This window comes from Coloeus monedula (genome assembly GCF_965178545.1).
Source record: "Coloeus monedula genome assembly, chromosome: 25".
Lineage (NCBI taxonomy): Eukaryota > Metazoa > Chordata > Aves > Passeriformes > Corvidae > Coloeus > Coloeus monedula.
Genome location: NC_138805.1, coordinates 874,075 through 899,277, shown reverse-complemented (window position 1 = coordinate 899,277; position 25,203 = coordinate 874,075). Strand labels below are relative to the sequence as shown.

The 25,203-nt window shown below is 54.3% G+C and overlaps 1 protein-coding gene across 2 annotated transcripts in view; it reads right to left on the bottom strand.

The window, feature by feature from the left end:
• Positions 1-3,544: 3,544 nt before the first annotated feature.
• Positions 3,545-25,203, bottom strand: part of ETS1 (ETS proto-oncogene 1, transcription factor) — a 73,581-nt gene continuing 51,922 nt past the window's right edge. For both annotated transcript variants that reach the window (XM_082296919.1, XM_082296920.1), the window contains 7 exons: positions 24,798-24,917; positions 24,097-24,297; positions 20,783-20,860; positions 19,461-19,706; positions 15,784-16,044; positions 6,668-6,786; positions 3,545-5,757 (listed from right to left, as the gene is read on the bottom strand). In XM_082296919.1, the coding sequence (XP_082153045.1) occupies positions 5,542-5,757; positions 6,668-6,786; positions 15,784-16,044; positions 19,461-19,706; positions 20,783-20,860; positions 24,097-24,297; positions 24,798-24,917 (1,241 nt within the window). In that variant the 3' untranslated portion in view covers positions 3,545-5,541. The remainder of the gene's footprint in view (positions 5,758-6,667; positions 6,787-15,783; positions 16,045-19,460; positions 19,707-20,782; positions 20,861-24,096; positions 24,298-24,797; positions 24,918-25,203) is intronic.

Here is a 25,203-nt window from a genome sequence, read left to right as displayed (position 1 = left end):
ATGCAGCGATGGCCCGGGACCACGCTCCGGCTGCAGTGAGGACCGTCAGGGTTCTCCACCCTCATCCCTCAGCATCCCGGGATGTTGTTCCCTGCGTGGCTACGGGCTGCTGTAAATGGAGAGAATTCCTTGTCCTGGATCCACCCGTGACTTGTCCACTCTTCCTGGTATCCAACAAAGCCCAGCATCACATTCCAGGGCAATGGGTCTGATCCCCTTCGTGCTGACTCCGTCAATGCAGCGTCACTGGTGGTGTCCCGTGGGAATTTCCCATCGCGCAAACTCCTATGGAAAAGCATCAGCTCCTGCTCCGTGGACCTCTCCCAGATGCCGGATTCATTAATCACCACTTCCAGAGCCTCGGGCTCCAATCGAGCCCCATCCAGTTGGGCACAGCAGAGTTTTCCTCCTGGCTTGGTGAGGACAAGGACACACGAGAGCCAGCATAAAATTCCCTGGAAAAAACATCCTAACTCCCATGCAGGCCCAGGAGCTGGACTCGTTGTGAGTCCTTCCAACTCAGGATATTCCACAACGGATTCAAATGTGCATTTTTCCAGGACCTGAAGCACAATGGTGAAGGACTTGGAGAGTGCAGAGGTGGATTTCTCCTCCCGATGGGCCACAGCCCAAGATCTCCAGGAGGAAAGAGAATTCCCAGCACATCTTCCTGCTGGTGGCCACGGGATCTGGAAGTTGGCCACACCCATTCCCCAAGACCCTGCTGAGGCAAACGCTGCTCTCAAAGTTCATTTGGGCTGCTGAACGACAGATACCCCATGCTCCCAGTGAGGATTTGGGATGAAAGAGGATTTGGAAGGCCTGCAATGTGGATCCACGATCCCAAAGTGAGAGGGAGCCATGGGGAGCATCACCCTGCCATGAGCTGCGATGTCAGGCAGGCCCTTCATTCCCATAAAACCCCAATTTCCATCACGGGAAAAACAGAGAAATTGCTGGAATTTCCACAGTTTTGCATTGTTTTCCCACTTTCTGCCCCAAATCTAAAGAGGAAAGGCAAGGAATAATCACGCGGACACCGAGGGTTAGGAATTATTCTTCTTTTAATTTCACATGGTTTAAAATACGATATGAAATAAGGCTACAGTATATAAAAAACTCTCCAGCAAAATGATGTGCCAGCATCAGCAATTAAAACAAAACCAATCCCCTCCTTCCCCAGGAATTCAATGGAGGAGGGATTTTTATTTTTTTATTTGAATCCTTTAAAAAAAACCAAACGGAACCAGACACAACACACGGACACACACACACGTCGCTACATCTCTAAGCTACCTCAGCTCAGGTTTTTTTTTAAAAAGCACCTGCTTTTTCCTTGTTTTTTTTTTTTGTTTGTTTGTTTTTTTTTTAAATCTCACTTTTAAACTTTTTTTCCCCCCGCTTTTAAAAAATATAAATTATATGAAAATACACGTTGGAAAATAGTCGAACAGCACAATATAACAATCTCTTTTTTTTTCTTTTTTTAATTCTTCTAAGTTTATCAGCTTAAAAAAAATGTGTAAAACCAAAATAAACAAAAAAAGACTTCCTTTTTTTGTTGTTTTTTTTGTTTGTTTTTTTTTTTTTTTACTGAGGCAGTTAATTCCTGGAGATATTCCATTATAACATATATGTATACATAGATTTATCCTTTATTTAAACCTCTTTGGAATGTAGACAACAGCTCCTGGGTGTTACACAGACCTTACCAGGGAGCAGAGCACGCCAAGGCATCCCAGTTTTCCAATGTCCACGAGGAACCAGCAATTAAATCCTAAAACCTCAGAGAAAACCCCTCCAAAAAAAGCAAAACTCAGAAGGTGGAGATATTTCCTGCAGCATCTGGATTTATTGGTGCTTTTTGGGACCGTTTTTTGGAGGAGGTGGTGGTTTGGGAAGACAGGAGAAAGTGAAATTTTACATTATTCTTTATTTTTTTGTCCTGTTTGGTTATTTCTCCCCCCAAACGGTCACATCTGGATCAGGATGGTGGGAATAACATGCATCTCCACTTGGACACACCCCAGTGTCCAAGGATTATGGTGATTCCACATGTGGAGATGGAGAGGGACAGGCAGCAGGAAAGTGCTTGTGGTTTTTATCATTATTGGGGTGGTTTTTATCATTATTGGCATGGTTTTTATCGTTATTGGGGTTTTTTCCTTTATTTTTGAGGTCCCAAATATCAACTGTCAAGGCCCCCGAAGCTGTTTGCAAGTAGGGCTCAGGCTCTGCCAGAGGGGCCAAGGGGACACCAACCCACATGGAAACAGCAGAAAATGAGCAGGACACAGAAAATATCCCAAAAAACTCACCCAGAGCACCTGAGAATTCCAAACCAAGACAAAACGACCCTGTTTCCAACAGGATCTGCGAGGAGGAATTCACTCCTGCCTGGAGAAAGCAGCACAGGAGGGAGTCCCAGCCCGGGCAGATCTCCATCATCCCTCTCAGATCCATCCTTCTGGGCCAGCAGGTGGGAGTTCACCACATTTTCATGGACCTGAAGGAGCTCAGAGGGTTTGGGTTGAGCTCGTCTGGCTCAGCACAGCCCTCGCCAAAGGCCAGCGATGAAAAGCAGAAGGAGAAAGGAACCAAAGCAAAAGAAACAAAGAGAAATCCGCACATTTCCAGTGTATAAACAGCACCCATCTCTGGGATGGCCTCTAGAACGGGAATAAAAGCAAAGGAAAAGAGGAAATGGTGGCACTGATGTGTCTGGGACTGCTCACAGGCTGCGAGCTGGGAGGGCAAAGGGCCGGGAGAAACGGTGGAGAATCTTCAGCCAGGGGCTACTTCCGAAAATCCAGAGCTTCTTCCCATGGCTCACCCTTCCTAACCTTTAAGCATCTCCCCAGAATCACTGGGAATGCACAGGCCTGGCTTGGAAACCTGGAATAAGCCCAGTGGATGAGGGATTTAGCCTGGCAGGGGGAGGGGTTCTACCCAAACCTGCAATTCCTTCTGTTGTAGCGGAATTTCATCCCATTCTTTTCCTTTTCCAGCTGGAGCAGCCGAGCAAAGCAGGAGGGAGGTCCTGGGACACAGCCCATGCCAGGGGCAGGAGCTGGGATGTTTGGGAGCCCCTTTCTTAGGGTGGAAGGGGGATTTAAGTGACCCATGATGGGTGAGTTCAGGGCACTCTGCAGCAACCCTGAACATCCCACAAACCCCTCTGATTGCTGGAAATCCAACCCTTCCTGTTGGGATGCTCTTCAGCAGCTGCTCCCTGTGCTCTCTGTGCCCTCACAGCTCTCTTGGCTCCCTGTCCAGCTGTCCAGCCTGAGGCTGGATCTGTCCCAGAGCCTCATCTGTGGGGCTCTCATCCACAATATCCCGATTTTCCTTTCCTCCCTCCAGCTTGGCCAGGCTGCCTCCATCCTCGTCCTCCCTGCCTGCCCGAGGAGATGAGCCCACATTTCATTTCTCAGTGGGCAGCGTCCCTTTCCTCCTTTGGGGTTCCCTTCACCCTCCATTCATCCCCTCTTCCCTCCTTTCCATCCATCCCACCCTTCCCTTCAGACAACCCACAGCCCCTGGGTCTAACAGCCTCCCTTCCTGGACCCCCTCTCTGCTTCCACTCCCTCCTGGCCTTCCCATTTCCCCTCCAACACCACCCCTTATAAGGACACAGCAGTTCTGGGGCTGACTTGCCCTGAAATGACCAATTTTAGGATACAGAGGTATGCAGAGGAAAGGAGGAGAGCCCAGCACCTCTGGGCACCTTTGGGATCGGGGTCCTCTCCAGCTCTGCCCCTCTGCAGGGGTGTTTGTGCCTGAATATTCTGGCTCTTTAACACAGATTCCTGTCCTGCCACCTGATCCATTGGGATAAGGCAGGAATCACCTCTGGAAAGGCTCTGACCCCCTGACCCCAGTGCTGTCCCATAGTGCCTCTGGAATGAACTCTGTGCCCCAAAGACACACGCAGAAGGGATTTTGGTAAAGTACAAAATGCTGCCTTTAAATGCAAACACCCAGGGGGGTGAAAGATTCCCTTGGGCAGCCAGATCTGCGGGGATCTGGTGCTGGGATTGTATCGAGATATGGGAACGCACCCCTGACCCTCCAACTCCCACCAAGCGCACCCCAAGGGCGGTGGGACATGGTCCTCAGCCTGCCCAGAGCATCCCGGCAGTGCTGGGCACAGCAGGAGTGACCCCTCCAGAGAAAAGCGGCTGCAGAAAGGTTTGGAGGCCAGAGGGAGCAGCTCCCCTGGGACTGATCCCAAAGGCATCCCCGGTGACACCGGCCGTGCTTCGTGTCACTCACACCCCGCCAGGATTGGTGGCAGCAGCTGCCCAGGAGCCATAAAGATCCCATTTGCAGGGACAATTTCCTTTCTGCTGTGCCCACACACGGCCATAAAGACAGAGCTGCTGGAAACAGGAAGGAAAAACCATTTCCCTTTGGGTTTTGAACTTTTTCCTGATTTTCCCCCTCAATTAACTTGCATATTTTCCATTTACCACATCAAAAATATGGGAATTTCTCCCCTTCCCCCCTCCCCCAAAAACTTTTCTGTAAGCACCAAAGTGTTCCTTGAGCAAAAGAAGTGATTTGGAAAATGCAAAAAAAGACACTTTCCATGGAAATTTTGAGAGGTTTTGTGCAGCCAGACATTAAAAAAATAAAAAAAGCAGGGATTTCAACCAGCATTATCAGCGCAGCGTGTGGGGCTGGAAACAAGAGTGGCACCCCCAGCCAGCATCACCAGGAGCCACTCTGGAGCTCATTTTCCTTCCCATCCCAGTCCCAGCATTCCAATTCTCCAGTGGGGTCTACATAAACTAATTCCTCTTTTTCTCTTCTTCCTCCCTGGGATAAAACTCTCTGCTGGCAGAACAGAAACAAACACACACAATATTGCAATACTGAGACCATCTTAGAGCTTAAGACTATTTAGGAAAAAAAAAAAAAAAACAAATACTGGCACAAAATTTAATAAAATAAAACTTTAAAAAAAAAAATAAAAAAGAGTCTTGATCCCTCCTAGGAAAAATTCTGTCTCCTGAAGAAAAGACGACGATGGACAGAAAGGTGATGGGACAAGAACAACCATTCTTGGCTTTTCCCTGTATTGCCCCTCCCCGAAGCAAGAATATTCACCCATTTTGGTTTTCCAAAAGAAAAAGAGTTTAAATTCCTCAAATCCTCGGGAATATTGTCATTCCTGACCTGTCAGTTTGTGTGTGAGCAACCAAAGGGATCCATTCGATCGCATTTTTTCCTAAACAGCCAAGGGTGGGGAGGGGATTGTTGGTTTTTTAAAGTGAGCTACATTTTTCTGGCTTTGTTAAAACTCCAAATTTCCCCCCAGAAAAGCCTGTCTTGGAGCTTTCAGGAAATCAACAAAAAGCCCATCCTTCCCAAAAGTTTACCTCCTCCTCCCCCCTCTCCCCCGACATCCTCAAAGCCTCGAATCCGAGTGGCCCTCGAAAAAAAAATGAGCAGAAGAACAGCGAAAATCGATAAAAAAGAACCACCGAACGAGTCCCGCCGGCTCTCCCCGAGGACTGCGGTGTCGCCGCGCCCCTGTCACTCGTCGGCGTCGGGTTTGACGTCGAGCATGGCGTGCAGCTCCTCGGGGGTGTAGCCCAGCAGGCTCTGCAGGTCGCACACGAAGCGGTACACGTAGCGCTTGCCGGCCGTCTTGTGGATGATGTTCTTGTCGTAGTAATAGCGCAGCCCGCGGCTCAGCTTCTCGTAGTTCATCTTGGGCTTGTTTTTCCTCTTGCCCCATCGCCGGGCCACCTGTGGGGAGCGGGGAGAGGGAGGGAAAATCAGCGTGGCTCGGTTGGGATGTCTGTGTGGAGGAGTCTCTTTGTCGCTAAGGTGGACACAAGAATTGGCGCTGGGGAAAAGCGGCCTCTGTGCAGAGGCAGAACATGGCAGAGCGTTCCGTGAGGATTTACCTGGATAACCCCGTGTGCTACCTCTGATATATCCTCGTATCCCCAGTGCTTCACCCCTTTCCCAAGGTTCCTCCTCCACCTTCTGCCAGTTCGAAACCAGAGGACACCAACACGCAATGGCCCGGTGCCGGTCACTTCTGCACTTTGGAAGGCTCTGGTCACTCATGGAGTTATTTAGGTTGGAAAAGCCCTCCCATCATGGAGTCCAACTGTTCCCCAGCTCTGACTCATGTCCCCAAGTGCCACATCTACACTCCAGGGGTGGGATCTCCCTGGGCAGCTGGGCCAGGGCTTGACAGCCCTTCCCATGAAGAAATATTCCCTAATATCCAACCTGAACCTCCCCTCGTGCAACTTGAGGCCACTTCCTCTTGTGCTGTCACTTGTACTTGGCAGGAGAGACTGACCCCCACCTTCCAGCCAGGGAAGGGGACAAAGTTCCCATCTGCTCCCCAAACCAGGGACAGTCCCCCCTCGCCTGTACCCGGCCCTTCTGAAGAGCTTTACCAATTCTCCTCTCCCTACAGCATCCCAGCCACTTCCCACCGACTTTGGGTACAAATCCTTGCTTCCAAGGGGTGACTGCATCCCAGTTTTCAGCAAATTTCCAGCTGGACTCGGATTCCGTGGTTCCCCACAACATATCCAAGACCAGAACAAAGCGGCTGCCCAAAGGGAGCAGGAGAGGCTTATTCCCACCAATATTTCTGAGGAATTTGGGTTGTGCACTTAATTCCAGGGCACTTTACCTCATCTGGGTCAGAAAGTTTGAATTCCCAGCCATCGCCTGTCCAGCTGATGAAGGATTGACAGGACTTGTCGGTGAGCAGTTCCAGCAGGAATTGCCACAGTTGGATGGGCCCACTGCCTAGAAAGACAAAGGAAACACAGGATATCAATGCCAGGAAAAGCACAGCTTCTTCTACCCCAGAGGGGGAAAAATTCCCATGCAAAAGGTGCTCACTGAATAAAATAAAGCCCTCTCCTGTCAAAAAGAGCCACCAGCAGCCACAGGGCAGGAGCTGAGCTGGGAGTTCAACCCTACAAGTAACAGAGCTTCCTATCTGCAGGAAGAGCTGGATATTCATGCCCTGGAATGCTTCATGTGGAGTTACATAAATAGGATTATTTTTCTGGCACACAGACAGGAGGAGTCACTGCCTTGGCACTGGAGCAGCACCAATCCCTCCGTGCCAAAGAGCCGCTGGCCACAGCTGAACTCCGGCAGACTCCGCTTCCCGACCTTGACTCTTTGCTCTGTGCTGTTGATTGAGATAAGGGGGACCCAGGTATGAGAATTCCTTGGCCTCTTTCCAGGGCGTGTCGCTGCAGGAATGGGCTCCGCTGGCTCGTGGGGAGGGCGGGAGCACACAGAGCTCCCCAGCCCAGGATCTCCTCGCCACCACCTTGGCACAGCCTCAGCAAATCCATAAGGAACCCCCTGACCCAGCTGGAGAGGCGCGAGGTGAGCTGGAGCATCCCATGCCATGGGCATTCCACCTCTCCTTCCACACCCGGTCTCCATCTTCCCTCCCATCGCTCATTCTGGCCATCAGGAATTTGTCCCAGTGCACCCAGCGAGAGCCTGCGGTTGGTTTTGGCTTCAGTCGTGGAGAAGTTTGGAAATATTTATCTCTTCCTTGGGCTTGTGTCCCAATCCAAGGTAGAGGAGAAGCCCTGGAGCCAAAGTCTTTTTGATGAGCAACTTCCAAATGCAGCCACGGCCCAAATATTGCACTTAGCTGTGGGCAAGGTGTTTTGGGAGAGACCCTGGCGTGGTTTAAACCCACCTTGGAATAGATCACTAATAATGACAATAATTATAACAAGACAGCCTGGGGAGAGAGGAAATGATTTATCTCACAGGGAGTTGTACAGGCTGGATTAGGCTGGGGTAATCCCAGTGCTGACAGCCCTGAGCAAAGCTTCAAGCAGGGAAAAAATGAAAAGGGATGGAGCCCAGCCTGTTTCCAGGAATGACAATGGCTGCTGTCTGAGCTGTGGCTGCGGGATAACCCATGGAGGGGAGGGAAGGGAAGGCTGCTCTCCTTCTCCACAGAGTTTAAAATGACTCAAAAGCTGCTGGGGAGGAGGAAATGAGAGAGCTGGCTCCAGGACACGGGAATGGCCGTGTCCCATCCAGCCCTTCCCAAATTGTTTCCCTCCTGTTATCCCTGTGGAACTGCTCCAGGGCTTTGTCGGCGCCAGGCCTGGGGGTTATCACAGCCACAGGCAGGGCAAGGCAGGGAGCTCCCAGCTCACTCTGCTGGAAATGGGAAAGGACTCGGCAGGGAAAGGCTCCAGCCCGTCGCTCCTCTGGAGCTTGCCAAGATGTTGACTCCACAGCCGCACTCTGCAGTAGGGATGGAGCTGGATTATGCACTCCAAAATGAGGGAGGGAATTCAGATGACGCCTTTGCCTCTCATTGAAAGGGAAGAGCCAAAAGCTCGGCCTGAAATGCCACCACACCTCCAGGCTCAGGCCTATTTATAGCAGTGAGCTCTAAATGCAGAGAAAACCCTGGGAAAAAGGTTCTGGTGGCTGCCTGAGGTCTTGCAGAGGTGAATTCCCAAGGGGATGAGTCCTCTTGGCCCACCTGACCTTACACCAACTCCCCACACAGAGCCAGGGAGCATCCAACACCCAGATCAGGTTAACAGAGACGCAGCCCAAGGAGTCCAAGGCCAAGTCCACCCCCTCCCATCGATTTCTCTCCTGCCCAGCCGAAGAATAAGGATTTTTAGTTGATTCCTTCCCCGAAATAAGATGGGTGCCAGGTTCTTGGGTGAGGAGCTGCCCTCAAAACACCCCTGGGCTATCCTGGCCCTACAGGATCTTTGGAGGTTCCAGCCTCACTAACCCTGAGCCAATGGCCAGTGCCATTCCCGTTTGGGTGCCAGCTGGCAGGGAGAGGTGTCGGGAAATGCAGGAATTCTTGTCCTCTCTCTGGCAAGCAAGGTAGGGCTCCTGCCACCGCTCCCAGTGCCGCTCTGCTGGGTATTTTGGGATTTCCAAGGAAGAGGTGTCATCCTTGGAACAGGGATTCCCGAGGTCTATTCCGAGCTGCCTGTGGGACACGCATGTAAAACCCCAAATTCCTCTCGCTGGACAGGCAATTATGTGAGGAATGTGTTTATGCAGGGCTCCAGGCATGTCCCAGCTCCTGTAAACGCCCCCTCCCTGCCCGAGGGGGAGGCAGCCGAGCCTGGCAGATGTGGCACTGCTCCGAGATGGCAGTGAGGTGGCAGGAGCCAAACCCCGGCACATGCCCGGGCCTGTGCCCCAAATCAGCGCTGGCAGGGAGGAGAACGGAGCAGGGAGCAGTGCTGGAGGTCAGCGCATCATCTGCTGCAGCTGCAATTAGTGCTGGAGGGCCATCTTCACAAATGAGCCGCTCTGCAGGCAGCAAGGAGCAGGGGATCTCTTCCCGTGGGATTTCCAGGTGGCTCATGCAGCAAAGCCGCTCCCCTTGATGTCACAGGGCAAGCAGGAAGCTGCCAGGCTTGTCCCTGCACCCCAAGCCTCCTCATCCACAGGAGCAGTGCCCATTTTCCATCCCTTCTGCTGCAACCCTTCCTCTCATCCCAACCAGGGCTGGAAATCCCCACCAGGATGCCAGGCTGGGATCACTCCACGGTACAAGCACACACAGCCAGGCTGTCCCAAGGCCAGCGGGTGCATCCCCTGCCGTGGTTATCCCAAAACAACCACCTGTTCCCGCAGCCTGGACTGGGATGCAGCTCCAAGCGTGAGGTTTGGAGGGGCACAAGGCAGCTGTTATGGCATTGCTCCCTCCACACACATCCACGGGCTTCCCAGAGCCATCCCAGCCCTGGCTGGGGATCGGGGCAGCCCCTGCTCCACAAGAGACAAGGGGAGGACTCAGAGGGGTGGGGGTGTCCCCCCGCCCCGCCGCCACCTCCCGCACCCGCAGGGCAGCTAAAAATAGCGCCCACAATGGGGGCCCTGTCTGGCCTTGGTGGCACTGAACAGGGTCCTTCAGCAGGGACTGTCACACCACAGGAATTCTGCGGCGTCAGGGGGAAAATATTCCCCTTGAGCCGGATGGCAGTGGGAATAGTGGGAAAGCTGGGAACTGCTGGCCGAGTGGGGCTTCCTCACCGCCAGCCCCCGATGGTGTCCCCAGAGCGAAGGATTTGGTGCCACACCACCCCTGTGCCACCCTTCCTCAGTCAGGAATGGTCCCCCAGCCCATTCCCAACCCCTGGGATACCAAACTCTGCCGGATGGGGCCATTCCAGTGGCGCGGTGACGGTGGCACAGCCCAGCTGGGGCAGACAGGCACAACCCCGTCATCTCTCTCGGGAGGGTTTTACACATCCACCCCTCCCAACGGCCTCTGTTTTGTTTCCCTTCGTTCAAACAAGACAAGAAGACAAAAAAACCCCACCTACCCACCCCCCACCTTTGCCTGGCGTGCTGCGGTTTGTGGTTCCAACCCCACAGAACAATCGGCCCTGGCAACGTCTCCAAAACAGCCCCTGCCCTGCTCACCTGCCCACCCCCTTTGATGGCACCACAGTCCCCAAATCCCCCAAAGTCAGCCCAGTTCCCACAGCTCCTCTCCAGCTCCTGCCCAGGCTGGTGGAGGAGTCAGACACTGCAAGGTGGTGGAGCTTGGATGGAGGCATCTCCAAAGAAAAAGCAGGAAATGACCCAGGAAGGCCCTTCCTTAGGGACAACACAGCCATGATTGCAGGCAGGAGGGCCAATCCGGGCCAGAGCTGCTTCCCTGCTACAGCTCCTCTGCTCTCAGGAAGGAGGTGTTGGGAGGACTGATCTGGTAGAATTTCGTGAGTGGGAAGGGACCCACAGAGATCAACTCCAGCTCCTGGCCCTGCACGGGACAACCCCAAGAATCCCGCCCTGTGCCTGAGAGCGTTGTCCCTGAAGCCAGAGGCTGACTCCAGAGGCACCTGGGAAAGCTCCAGGGATTTTGTGAGCTCCACACCCCCTTGAGGGTGCTCCTGCTGTCCACGAGCTGCTGAGCAACACCAGCTGGGTGTCTGGAGGAGACACAGCCAGAGCTGCTGCCCCGCACCGCCCCCTCCCCGGGCTGGAGGAGCCCTGGGGAGAGCTGAGCTCTGCCACGGTTGGGCAGCGGCGCGTGGGGCTGGCTTTGCTCTCGTTTGCACGTCTGGCAGGTGGGGCAGGAGCCACTGAACCGGCCCCACTCCCACCCTCGAGTCGCCACCCTGGGGAGGCCAGAAGGGCCCTGAGCCCACTGGGCCCTGCCTGAGGCAAAAGCGGGCAGGAGCTGCTGCGTGGCCACCCTGAAGTCACCTGCAAGGGCAGGTGAAGGGCGTGACCCAGAAGGAGCAGGGTGACACCATCCCCTGCGTCCCAGCAGGGCCAGAGGGGTGCCTGCACTCGCACACTCCTGCTCCGTGGCTGCAGACACCCACACGGACACTCTGCTCCAGCAGTGCAGGCACGCAGGATGCTGATGTTCCCAGCAATGCTCGGGATGGCAAGGACAGCCAGACCACTGGAGTGCGGCGGGAGAGGGGACGGGAAGGCAGCTGCTGGAGGATTTTTGGGTGCCGATGAGCACAGCACAGGGGGGATGTCGCCTGTGGAGGCCTCAGAGCAGCAGCACAGCACCGGGGGAGGGGCAGCAGCACCTGAACTGTCCTGAAAGAGACCCACTTTCCTTGGCACCGCCTCGGCTTTCTTGCAAAACAGCAGCTGTGCTTTCACTGCCGGCTCACAGATAAGAATCGCTCACAAACAGAGGCTGGGGAGGCTTCGGGCTGTGCAAGGGAGGCCGCTCACACACAGCAGAGGGGCTGGGACACAGCCCTGTGAGCCCTGACAGCGAGGGGCAGGGCGGGCTCTGGCCTGGGCACAGAGAGGGCTCCGGGTGAGATAACGTCTGTGAGAGGAGATAACGTCTGTGAGAGGAGATAACGTCTGTGAGCGTTCCTGCACTGCCTCCTGGATTCCTGATGGGCACCGGGATAACGAGGAGGATGGCACCTCTCTGAGAGGGACACTCTGGTCATGGGCGACATCAGCTGGGAAAGGGCATTAACCCCTGGAGTGCTGGGACTGGCTTTGAAGGGATCAGCACCTCCCTAAGCAGGCCCAGAGGGGAGAACAGGCAGCAGCACCCACACCAACGCAGCCTGGCAGCTGCGGGATCAGGGCCTGGGGAGCGCTCGCCTCTCCCATCCCTCTCTCCTCCCCTCCCCCGTGGAGCACGAGGGGATGGCCCTGCTGTGTGCTCAGTGGTGTGGAGCAGCGGCTCTGGGCTGTGGTAGCACCAACACCGTGGATGGAAAGCCCCAGGGTGTCGGTCCTGCCCACCACCGAGCAAACAAACCCCATAACTTGGCTACCAACCCACACAGCTGCTCAAGGGAACCCAAAACCAGCTCAGTGCTGAACAGCTACATCGAACCAGAGAGGTTTGAGCCTCCTGTTGCCCTGCAACACCAGGGCAGCGGCAGCACGGGCTGCAAACACCAACACAGGGCACAAAGCTCCAGCTGAGTTTATCCACCCGGTGCCAGGGCTCCTGCAGGATGCTTGGTGGCCGTGGGAAGCATCAGGGGCTGCAGGATCCAGCTATGGCACAGCCCCAGGAGATGTGGAGGCAGAGCTGAGCTCACTTTAGCCCAGCTGGGCTCAGGCATGGAGGGATCTCTGCCCACTCACACCAAGCACGGCTCTGCTGCTGAACCAGGGAGCTCAGAGTGAGCTCAGCTGAGCCAGCAGTGAGCACACATCCTGAGCCATCCCCTGCCTGGATGCCATGGATGCACTGTCACGGCAAAGAAAATGTAAAATCTCAGAATCACAGAATCTCCTGAGCCAGGAAGGACCCACAGGATCATCCAGTGCAGCCCCTGGCCCTGCACAGACACCCTCAAATCCCACCCTGGGCATCCCTGCAGCGCTGTCCAAACGCTCCTGGAGCTCTGGCAGCCTCGGGGCCAGGAACATTCCCTGGGGAGCCTGGGCAGTGCCCAGCACCCTCTGGGGGAAGAACCTTTTCCCAAAATCCCTGACACAGCTCCAGCCATTTTTTCAGGTAAAATTCAAGCTGGCCAAGATTTGAGTGAGCTCCAAATCCAGGAGTCCAGGGCTGGCCCTCCCTGCAGTGATGGAAACTGAAGTTCACCAACTCCTGAGCAATTACATTTCTCCTTCAAAAAAAAAAAAAGATAAGAAAATTGCATCAACCTCTCTGTGAGCAACCATGGCAACTCGTTAAAATAGGTCAAGATGTGGGGGCAGATAAGGCAGCTCTGAAAGGCCGCTCGGAGCTGGGTGAAGAATACATCAAACGCAAACAGAACTTCTCCAAAATGCACCTTCTCACCCCAGAACGTGCCTCTGGGGCAGATACCATCAGAGATGTGCTGGGGCCACCTCCCTGGGCAGCACGGAGGTAACAGAACCTGAACAGGACTCTCAGATCTTAAAGTCAGCAGAGAAAGTCCTGGGGATGAGGAATGTGACGTCCCTCTTCACCCTGCCAGATCTAGTGGGACCACCTCAAGGTGCCTGGTGGGTGCTGGCTGTGTCCTCGGGGGGAAATGGAACCCCAAGGTCTGGGTGGTTTGGGCTCCTGGGCTGGCAGAGCCCTGCTCTGCTCCTTGGGAGGCTCCACCTCCTCGGCCGAGCCACAGGCAGAGCCCAGACTCTGAGTTCCCCTGCTCTGGCTGCCAGACAGCACTTCCTCCCCCGAGTAAAGCGAGAGTAAAGCACAGCAAAGCACAACAACGCCTGAGTTCTGCCTCAGTCCCCACTCCGAGCTCAGCTGGCCCAGGCCAGATCTCCAGCACTTCTCAGTGCACAGCCTGAGTGGGGCTTTTTGCACTGACACAAACCCAGAGAGTGGAGAGTGCCCAGTTCTGCTCCAGTTTGAAACCCAACACGTTCTACTCGCTCTTCCCAGGATCTGCTCTCACAGCGACCCAGCTCCGGCTCCCTTTGCTCAGAAAAGCCACTGCTGAAGGTTTGGGGGCTTTAAAAGGGCTCAGAGGACATCTCTGGGGTCACTGCCTGTCAGGATCACCTGTCCAGAGCCCATTCCCAATGGCAAAAGCTGCCTCTTCTGGCTTGAGCACTGAATGTTGCTCAGCAGCCTTTGGAGCGGGCAAACAGAGCTCCAGCTCAAGGATTTCCCAGTGATTCCAGATTTTCCTCTCCACATTTAAAGCCTCTCAAGTGAAGCAATGCAAAAATAAATAAAAAAAGCCAGGCGTTCCCGCTTATTGATCCCACCAAAGTGCCTGGGCCAAGGGATTCTCTTCCCAGCTCCAAGAGGGGTTGGAAATGAGGTGAGGGAAAATGTTATGCAGAGTAAAGCATTTGGAATTGTGCTCTGGCATTGCGTGAACCCAAGTCTCCCCTTCCCGAAGGCACAGCTCCAAGGACAGCCTTTGGGGTGCTAATATTCCTTGGAAAAACACAGGGCCCAGCCGCTGGCTTCAGCTCCTCGCCTCTCTCCGGGGGTGGTTCTTTTGCGCTCTTTTCCACGAGCTACGTGGAGCAAACGTGGAGGGAAATATCCAGCTTAGGAAAGAATGCTCCTGGTTTTGCCAGCACCTTGGTGCCTCAGTTTCCCCAGCTGTTCAAACGCATCCCGGGCTCCTGGCCAGGCACTGCGTACCCAAAGCACTTCCAGGTGCTGAAGGGAAAGGCATTGTCAGGAGAAAATAGGAATGAAAATAGGAATGAAAAGAGCAAGTTGTGCTCAGTGGTTTCTTTTCTCAGGAACATCGATTTCCATGGCACAGCAGAGAATGAGCCCCCAGGCTGTGGTCCCTCCTCTCCCTCCCCAAGCCCCAATCCCTGCAGGAACACAGAGCACACTCCTGTTTTGTATGGACTTGGTGGAGTCTCACTCAGCAGGCAGGGCTGAGCTCTCTTTCTAACTAAAGCTATAGCAACAAACCACTTCCTTTTTTACACTCCTAAAATTATCTCCCCAGCTTTCCTCCCTCCTGCACCTCTCCCCACCCTCACAAAGGCTCGGTATCAGCCCCGAGATGAGATGAGATGAGATGAGCCGTGCGTGGGAGGACACTCAGGGACAGTCGCAGCTCAGGATCTGCTCTGAACCTGGGGATGATCTTTATCTGCACAAACTCTTTCCACCAGCTGCTCCCAGCTGGGGCAGGACAGACCCGAATGTGCAGAGCCAGGGGAGCTGGCAGGAGGCTGCCCCAGAGTTTTCCCCAGAGCACAGGGAAAAGCCATGGCACGGAAGGGTTGGAAAGGATTAGCTCAGCTTTAGCTGGAAACCCCATCCCACCAAGTCTCTCTCCTTGGAGATGCCAGATTGCTGAAGGGCTGTCACAAAGAGCCAGAGTTTCCATGGCCTATCACCTTCTCATCTCTCCCAGCACAAGGAATGGAAAACGTTCGGGATGGCTTTGGCAGCGCCCCATCCCTGCCTCACACCGAGGTACAGAGCACAGCCAGGGCCTCCTCGTGCCAGAGGGGACAGGAGCAGTCCCCACGCACAGCAGGGCTGGGGATGTGGCTGCTCCTGCCCCAGGTGGCCACCAGTCACCTGGTAGTGCCACAGGGGGCTGGAGGCTCTGCTGCACCTCGTGTACAGGAACCAAACCAGAGCCAGCTGAGGCCACAGCTGGAGGTCAGCCAGGTCCCTCATCCCCCATGAGGTGTGGGGTGTGTGGGATGGCCACACTCGAAGGAGATGCAGCCCTGGGCTGACCCCAGAGACACCCCAAAACCGTCCCTGCACCAGCCACGCCGAGCTGGGGCAGCTCAGAGCGCCGTGAGGCTCTGCCCCCAGGGATGGGGAGGTGCTCCCTGAGGTGCCGGCGGGCCCAGAGGGGTTCTCCAGGATCGAGGGTTCCCTACCTGTGTAGCCAGCCAGGGCAGCAGCAGGAATGACAGGCTTGTCCTTGTTCATGTCGGCCCGGTCCCTCACATAGTCCTTGAAGGTGCCCTTGGGCTTGTGGCTGGGCAGGGTGGCAGGGTAGTCCTCGGAGTCAAAGCTGTCGTAGGAGGGGACGCGCTGCAGGCTCTGGAAGGAGGACTGGCTGCTCCAGGACTGCGTCAGGCGGTCGCAGCTGTCGTAGCTCTCAATGCTCTCGAAGGAGTCCTGGCCTCCCAGCTTACCTGGAGAAGGCAGAGCTGGTGAGACAGGCCTGGCCAGGACAGGGTGCCTCACCTGGCCAGCACGGGGTGCCTCCCCTGGCCAGCACGGGGTGCTTCACCTGGCCAGCACAGGGTGCCTCCCCTGGCCAGCACAGGGTGCCTCACCTGTGCACTGTGCAGGCTCAGGGAAACTGATGCTGTCCCTTTCCATCCCGTCTCCAAAGTAAGCACAGCCCAGGCCTGGGATACTTTTACCTTTGTCATTCAGAGCAGGGCTGAGCCCTGGAAAACTTCAGGCAGAGAGAGACGGGGGAAAATCCAAATCTGGCCTTTTTACCCAAGACTGGTGCCTGGGGCTGACTGAAAGTGGTCCCTCGTTTCCAAAAGGCAGTGTCAGAGACAGCATTCACTTGAGATACCCAAGGCTGAGCTCAGGAGCCTAAACATGGGCACTCCAGGACCTCTTTATTCAGAGGGTGGGCAGGCCCTGGCACAGGGTGCCCAGAGCAGCTGTGGCTGCCCCTGGATCCCTGGCAGTGCCCAAGACCAGGTTGGACATTGGGGCTGGGAGCAGCCTGGGACAGTGGAAGGTGTCCCTGCCCATGGCAGGGGGTGGAAACAACTTTAAGGTCCCTCCCAAGTCAAACCTTTCTATGATTCTCTGATTTCTGTGATTCTCTTGCTGCTGAAGGACATTGGGGGTCCCCAATAAATCCCCCATTACATCTGCCAGCCCTATTCAAACACCGCTTGGGCACACCCAGCTCCTTTGATTTGGATGTTGCCTCCCAAACTTTTTTTCCTGCCATCTGTTCCAGCCAGCCCCACATCCCCAAGCAGCAGCAGGTTTGATGGAGGAGAGTGAACAGCTGAGAGCTCCAGCAGCCTTCTCCAGCCCTGGTGAGGTGAGCACAGCTGGCTTGTGTCAAAGTCGCTCTCTGGGGTATTTTTAGCTGAAGCCAGAACATGAGAGGCCAGATCCTCAGCAATGCTGATTTACACCCCCAGAGCCGGCCCGTGCAGCCTCTGCACTGGAACAGAGCTAAAAAAGGACCCAAAGAACAAACTGAAATTGCTGCCTCTGATCTCCCTACGCTGCCGATTGCTCAACATCTTTCCTGACAAGCTACGAGCGTAACAGGATCATTCAAGTTCACTCATTTCCCAAACCCGGCTAAAAACAGCTGCTGGGATTGTGCAAGAGCTCCTGGAGAAATTTCCATTGGCAGAGCTACCCACAGCCTGGGCCCAGAGAGCAAATCCTGGGGGAAGGGGAACGTGGAAGGGCGCTGGCACACACCCCCAAATATTTGTTGTGTTGTAGCTTGAAGAGCACTTGCTGTGGAAAGGCTCAACTACTGCAGGCCCTGCCCTGACTGCTGGCCCGGAACCATTGGGAGTTGGGATCCGTTGGCTTCATTCTGCTGGGACAATCCTGTTTCAAACTCTTTGTTCTTTGTTCTTTTAGTCTGTTGAGGATTTCACGCTCCCATCCTTCCCTGAGTGCTGTGAGGGGAACACAGCGCTGCTGTACATTAATTGGCATAACCAATTCCCTGAGCGGTCCTGCAGCACAGGCTCGTTCACAAAAGGAATTAAAACCTGACAGAGATGTGATTTGTGTCAATCCATTGAAAATTCACCCAAATTCCGCCTAGCTGGAACAATCACGCCCTGCACTTACTCAAGAGAAGCTGAAACGAGTTTGGCAGCTCCACTTCTCAACCTGATGCCCTCACTGACAGGGCAGAGGGAAACAGCTCCAGTGGGACCCCAAAATTCCCTCCTAAAGGCCCCAGAGAAGGCGACTGTCTGGAAAACCTTCACCCTGAGGTGATGCTGAAGGGCTTGACTTTGTATCAGACTGACCTTGTAAGACAGGGCAAGGTAAAGAGGAACATAAATACAAATTAATTGGCCTCTGCTTCATATTAAAAATATTATCTTATAAAATCTTATAAAATTATACTTTCCCCCCACCTCTGGGAGGATCTGTGTCCCCCCAGGGCTGAAATGCAGCACTGGTGTGAGCGCAGCCTCTGGCAGGGTGTTCATGTCTTTGCTAACAGCAGCATCAAGGGCTCTCTCTTCCCTCCCCTGAAACCATTTTTAGGCTTGCCACTGAGAACAGGCTCGAGGCACAGTTGCGAAAGCTTTCCTGCACCATTGCACTGTGAGAATGATGAAATCACCTGTGCTAAAGAAAAGGTCATGAAAAGGGAAAGGCACTGATGAAACAGAGGCAGAAAAACAGCCCCGAAAGAAGAAGTTTACCCCAAATTAAAACCCTGCTGCCCTTCTGGCTCAGGTCACCTCTCTCCGAGGGAGAGGCAATAACACAATTAATAACTTCCCTGTAATTAGCTCTCCCAGCTTGGAAAAAGAGTGAGGAAGTTCAGATGAGCTGCACGTGCGCTGGAAAGCAGCTCTGGCTTTCCCGGGAGGGCAGCTCATCCTCAGCTCTCCGGATCAATGGGTTTCACTGCTCCACATCAAACCTGGCTCACAGCAATGCGTCACCGAAACGCCTTCTGGGCCTGGGGACACCTGGCTTCCGCTCAGGGGGGATGGCACGAGGGTCACATCTCTTGCCCGTGCCTCAGGTTCCCTGCCTGGAATCAGGAGATAATGATGCTCTTTGTGAGGGGCTTTGAGCTCTGTGGATTAAACCTTTGCTTTGAGCGGAGGCAGAGCCACATCCGCAGCCTGGCATCACTGATGTGATCACAGAGCACTTGGGCACGTGGGCCCCAGGTGTTCCCAAATTCATAACATTAATTGGGAAGGTATTTGGGCTCAGATCTTCCAAAGTGATCAGGTGTTTAAATCCCACCATCCCAAACAGGAACCATGTCCCTACAACTCTTTGGAGAGGAGCACTTGGGGGTCCTTCAGCTCTGCTGCTGCCTCAGCCCCCGACACTGCCCCTCCTAACAGAGCTCAGGAACTGGCTACAGGAGAATATTTCGAACAAGCAGCCATCAGAATCCCTGGGGATAATGGATAAAGGCTTTGGATCACAGGGTGCAAACCTTGCATAGCAATTCCTGATGAGAACATGTGAAGAATTTGTGGGGCTTTGCCTGGGCTCCTACAAAATGGGATTTCTACAAGCACCCAGCAGTTTGTCCTCCCTGATGACACAAAAGCTCATTTCAATTCCACTCAGGTCCGACATCAAAGCACAGCACCAGAATTGCTGCGTTTCTGCAGATGTGAAACAGGCAGTGGAGGAGAGGAAAGAAAGACCTTCCTCAAGTTTCCCCTGGAGAGAAAGGCAGGGAGGGCTCAAAGCCACCAGGGAATCCAGCGTGTGTTGGGAGAGGGCTGTGCTAGCACTGCACAGCTCCCTGGTGGACTTGGGAGCACATTCCCACGGGAGGGAAGGTGAGAACAGCAGGAATCCACGCCCATCCCGGGTTTAAGCCCGGCTTTACCTCGGCTGGCACGGCCCATGCACATGTTGTCCGGCGTCACCACCTCCTGCTTGATGGAGAAGTAGTCGGTCTGCAGCGAGTCCTGCGCCGGCTCCCGCAGCAGCACCGAGGGGTAATCGCTCTCGTACTTGAGGGACAGCAGCTCCTCCGAGCTGATGGGGTGCAGGGTCTGGTAGGACTCGGTGATGAAGCTGGGCTCGGAGAACTCGGAGGGGGGCACGCACTGAGCGTGCTCGATGCCGTAACCTGGGGGCACAACGGGAGCGTCAGAGCCCACCCCAAAAGCAGCCCCAAGGGACCAGAGTATCCCCCATGCCCACCCTGAGGCTCTGGTTTGGGCAAGGGTTCCAAGAGCGGCAGAGGTGGGGTCTGAAAAACGCAGCAATTCAGCCAAATTAGATACCCCCAAGCATCTTCAATGTGCGTTGCACCAAATTCATCCCAAGGGAGAGAAAAAGCTGGAAAATCCTGGGGAGTGGAGCCTCAGCAAAGGAGCAACAGGGCAAAAATGCTTCACTGCTGATTGGGAAAGGTGAGTCCCTGCTACAGCCACCTCTCCTCAGTGCCAGAGCCTGGCATCCCAATCCACAGAAGCACAGAATCAGGGAATCAGGGAATCAGGGAATCCCAGAAGGGTTTGGGCTGGAAGGGAACTTAAAGCTCATCCAATCACACCCCCTGCCATGGGCAGGGACACCTTCCACTGTCCCAGGCTGCTCCAAGCCCCATCCAGCCTGGCCTTGGGCACTGCCAGGGATCCAGGGGCAGCCCCAGCTGCTCTGGGCACCCTGTGCCAGGGCCTGCCCACCCTCAGAGCAAAGGATTTCTCCCTCACACCTGATCTAAATCTCTCCTCTTCAGGTCAGTATGGTTTTTGCTGGTTCATGAAGTATCTCCCAGATTTCCAATGCCCTTAAAGAACATCTCCAAAGCAGTGGCAATGGGAAGTGCAGGAGTGCAGATGGAGACTCATCCCTCTCCTTGCTAGGCTCCTCCCTGGCAATCCAGAATTCAGCCTTCTTCCCCCATTCCTGCCCTTTTTAAACAAATTTTTCACAATTCCCAATACTCAGGTGTGCTGAGACTGCTTTCAAGGCCTGCTGAGCTACAGCTTCAGACAAATAGTGCTTGAAAAAATCAGATTTTGGCACACAAAGCAGCCACCAAAAAGTACAGGAGGCTTCCAAATAAACCCCAAACCCTTGGAAAAACAACATCTCCCTTCGCATGGTGCAGCCCTATTGTGGTGCAGACAAATCTCTGCTCAGAGGTGCTTCCAGGCATGAGAATGGTGCTAATTGACCCTGCTAATTGAGACTTACTAATGAAGTAATCTGAGGTGTAGCGGGACTCGGGGTACGTGGTGTTCACTCCGTTTGCTGGGTACGGTTTCACCTCTTCTGCAAAGAGGAAAGGAAGGAAATGTCACCCATCCGAACGCACACGGAGCTGTGCAAGCCTTGCTGTGACGCAGAGCACCCTGAACTTCCCAAAATCTCCTGCCTGGGTTAAACCAGGACATTCTGAGCAGCAGGAATGAATTCAGAGCTGAAATCCCACAGAAACCTGCGGCTCACGGGGTACTTTGGGAATTCCTACTGCAGGTATGGCCAAATGTAAACAAAACCAACCCAACCCAAACAGCAGCACCTTTCTCAGTCAGGTCCCTGGGAGGCTCTGAGCTCCAAGCTGCATCATTTCCTCACTTGCCTCAGGCTTTGTCACCCCTTGTTCTCCTGGAGGTTGCTGAGCACACTTCCATGGGTGAGCTCCTGGAAAATTTCCCCACCCAGGGACAGTTTTCTCCTGGAAAAGCTCTATTTTTAGACCAGCAGTAGGAGTGGGGACCACACCCCAAACCCAGCTCCTCTAACCCCAAATCTGTGCGAATTCCCAGCCAGTGCAGCCCCTGGTGCAGGCAGAACATTCCATGCTCAAAATCCCCACTGTCCCTGACCCCACTCCTGACACAGACTCCTCTGTGTATATATGGGCAAAATGCCAAATTTCAGCCTTTCCATGGGCATAACTCACTGGGAAAAAGCATGGAGCCCACCAAAGCATGGATTCCCTGCTTCCCATGGATTTCTCCAAGTGCTTTACTCCTCCTGGCTGGGCTGAATCTGCTTTCCCACGCAAAAGCCACCCTGCCCCTACCCTGAGCAGTTTTTCCAGGAACACCTGACTCATTCCAGCATGGCATTCTGGGCAGGGATACCGGGATGGGAGATTCTCTTCCCTTTAACCAAAGCAGCGCCCCCGGGCAGCTCGAGGCTGGGTTTGTTTCTGGGAGGCTCCGTTCGCCTTCGAGGAGCCTAAATCTGGCCCTCTCCCCTGGGGATTGCAGGCTGGAAAATATTCCCTAACAAAAGGAGGGGTTGTGCAAACACAGAGGACTAATGAGAAACGCTCTGCTCCTCTCCCCACGGTGCCTGCCAAGGGGCAGGGGGTGACCACAGAGCAGGGCAGAACGTCGGGTCGTGCTTACAGCCAGATGCAGGGCACTGCTGACTGCTGGTGACCGAGGAGGTTATTTTGGGAAGAAATTTGGAAAAATAAGCCTGAAAATACCCAAATCCATGCGGGGAAAAGGCGCCCATGTGCTGTTTTTAAACCCTGAGCAGCCTGTGGTACGTGAGTCACTCCGTGCTCACCGGGGACGGTGTCAGCGCAGGGGACAGCGGGGTCACAGCCTGTCCCGGCACGACCCCGGGCCAGCAGCACGGGTCAGGCCGGACACTTCAGGGTTAAGAACCAACAGCCCAGTGATGGTGGTGGGGAAGGTGGAGAGACAAGCTGGAGCCCGGAGACACCTGGATCTCTTCCCACCTCACATCCAGGTGCAGGGGGAGACCCCCAGCTCCTCCCACACAGGCAGGGACGTGGCAGGGACAGCTCTGTTCTGTCTGTACAGCAGCAGCACAGCCCAGCTCTGGTCAGGGCTGCAGATGAGCTCCCAGCTCAGCCCTAGGACTTACAGTGAACAGAAACCAGTCCTGGGGGAGGCTGGTTGTTCCTTGGAAGCTCTTTGTTACTCCCCAAATACTTCACTGGGAAATGTGTTCAGAGCCCACCAGAGGAGCCAGGGCCCGGCTTGTGCACGAATGACAAAGTCACCAGTGAAACCAGACAGGGAATGGAGACTTCTTGGTTCCCAGGGCAACACCAACAGTGTGAAGACACAGAAATTCAGCTGTATTCATTTTCAACCTTTCTGAAGAAGAGTTGCAGCAGACACAAAGATTTCCAGCCTCTTTGTAAAAGCTCCTCCCTGTCCCAGACCTTTTGTGCCATCAGTGCTGCAGTGTCTGAGCACCCACGCGTGCCAGTGCTGCCTGAAATTACGATTCCCGCTCTGCCATAAATCTACGGCATCAAGTCCATCTCCACGTGGGGGATCTGCAGGAAGGAGGTGCAAACCCAGCCCTGCTGCCTCAGCCAGTACCTGCAGCACATCCCACCCTCTCCAGTGGTGAGGAATACAGCCAAAATTATTCCTGTACAGCCCAAAAAATCTCCAAATTACAGAATCCCAGGGTGGGTTGGGTTGGAAAGGACCTTGAATGTCACCTATTCCCATCCATGGGCAGGGACACCAAGGAAGAAGGGCTGTGGGAAGGTGCAAGCAATGGCTCATTGCAAGGAGAAACTGGGCTGACCACAAGGTTTGGTTTTGTTTGGTTAAACTGCTCGGTGTTGATCCAAGCACTCCGTGGAAAATATGCAAAACAAAAGGGATGGACCAGATTTAGAGCCCAAGAGCAGGAAAACAGCCCAGAGCCCGGGAAGGGCCGTGTTTACCTTCTGCAAACCACAGGTAGCGGTAAAATTAGTAATGGGCAATTAACATCCATTTGTCAATGGTTTCCTGGAAGGAATAACTGTGCTCCCCCTCCCCTTCCTGCCACCAGGGTCAGTAGGACAGCACAGGGGACATTCCAGGAAAGCAAATAGCTCTGCAGGGAAAGGAGCTGCAAAAAGAGCCCAGGTGTGCCGCAGCTTCTGCTTGTGGCTCAGGTAGAGGTGCTCAGCTCCTCACCTGCTCCTCAGAAACCATCCCAGTGTTCCTGGACATCCAGACAGGGGAAATCAACACCCAAAATCAAAGTGCGTGTCCCCAGTCACTAAAAGTTAATGCCCTCGGATGCTGTTGTGCAGGGAATGGCACAGATGGCTTCTCCTCCCAGAAACGCTGGTTTTGGGGACATGAAACACCCCTTTTCTGGACACGGAATAAAGGAAAGCAGCTTCCAATCGCCACTGGGAAATTTGGGTAAGATTTTGGCTGTATTCCTGTACCCAGCTCCAGTGGAGGAAATAGTAAAATTCACAACAGGAGCTGAACAGGCTGAGGAAAAACGCTTTGGAAAATCCCAGCATGGATTCCAGGCAGGCAGCATGTCCCTGCCCATGGGGGATCCCTGCCAAGCAGCTGGCACAAACACTCTGCCTCTTTGAGGCACTGCCAGGGTTCGCCTTGCCCGCTGCCGTCGGGATGCCCATTTGGAATCCTGCTGAAAAGCTGGGCTTTGGAAGATGATTTTCCTGGAGTTAAAGCTCAAGGTGAATGGAAAGCCCCAAAACCAGATGGGCCAGCATGCCGTGGATCGTTCACCCAGGACACTCCAGGACTCACCTTTCTGCAGGATCTCCAGATGTTCCCAAAGGATGTCTCCCACAAAGTCAGGCGCCAGCTCCAGGAAGCACTCCTTGCCCAGGGCACAGAGGGCAGCTCCGTTCATGCAGAACTTCTGGAAATCCACTTCCTTCAGGCTGAACTCGTTCACTGCCCACATCACCCAGTCCCGCACGTGCGTCTCCGTCCACTGCTGGGGGTCTGCAGAGGGAGCCGGCAGTGAGCATCCACAGGTGGTTTTCCCAGGAAAACTGGACACAGAGAGTGCTCCAGCACTAGCACAGCCCCATCCATGGAGATTGGCAGCCCACTGGCACCAGGGTGTGAGGAACACCACGCCCAGTCTGGATCAGCCTTAACGCGGACACATCTCATCCAAGGAACGAGCCTTGGATTTGTTTGGGACTTCTAAAAATCCCATCACTTCTCTCATCCCCTTCTCCCACCCTTTTCTCCAATTTTCTTGGCTTCTCCCTGTCACCAGCCTCTGCTAAAGGGTCCCTGCTGCTCCTCTGTTTAGTGGAGATGATTTCTCCATGTTTTTCCAGCTGAAGCTTCCCAGAAGCTTCAAGTGGTATTCCAAAGGCAATAGCACCTGAGGGGAACCAGCAGAGGAGATGGCAGACAGGGAGAATTCTGGGCAGCCTGGCAGGAGGATGCAATCCCTGTGGATGCTGTAGTCATGGGAAGTCATGTCTTACCTTTGGGAATCCCCAGCCGCTGCTGCTCCTTGGCAAAGCCACTGAACGTGGCTTTCAGTGCCTGGGACATCATTTCCTTGCTGCTGGGGGTTAGTAAAGGCACATCCGCACATTCCATGTCTGAAAGAAGCAGGGGAGAAACACGGCTGTGAGGACACGGGACTGGGAAAGATGGCAGGGAATGGCAGCCGAGTGCACGTGGCGTCCCCGTGCTCCTGGAATGTGCTGCTGGATGAGGATATCAAGGCCTTTCCAGACATCAGCCTGCTGGGCTCCAGCACTCCAGGTGTGTCTGGAGCTCTGGAGCCTGGGAAATGGCTCAGCAGCTCCAGGCACCGAGGAAGGCCAAGAGTCCCACACCAGGGTGAGCAAAGAAGAGGGAGAAAAGCATCCCTGAATTACCACT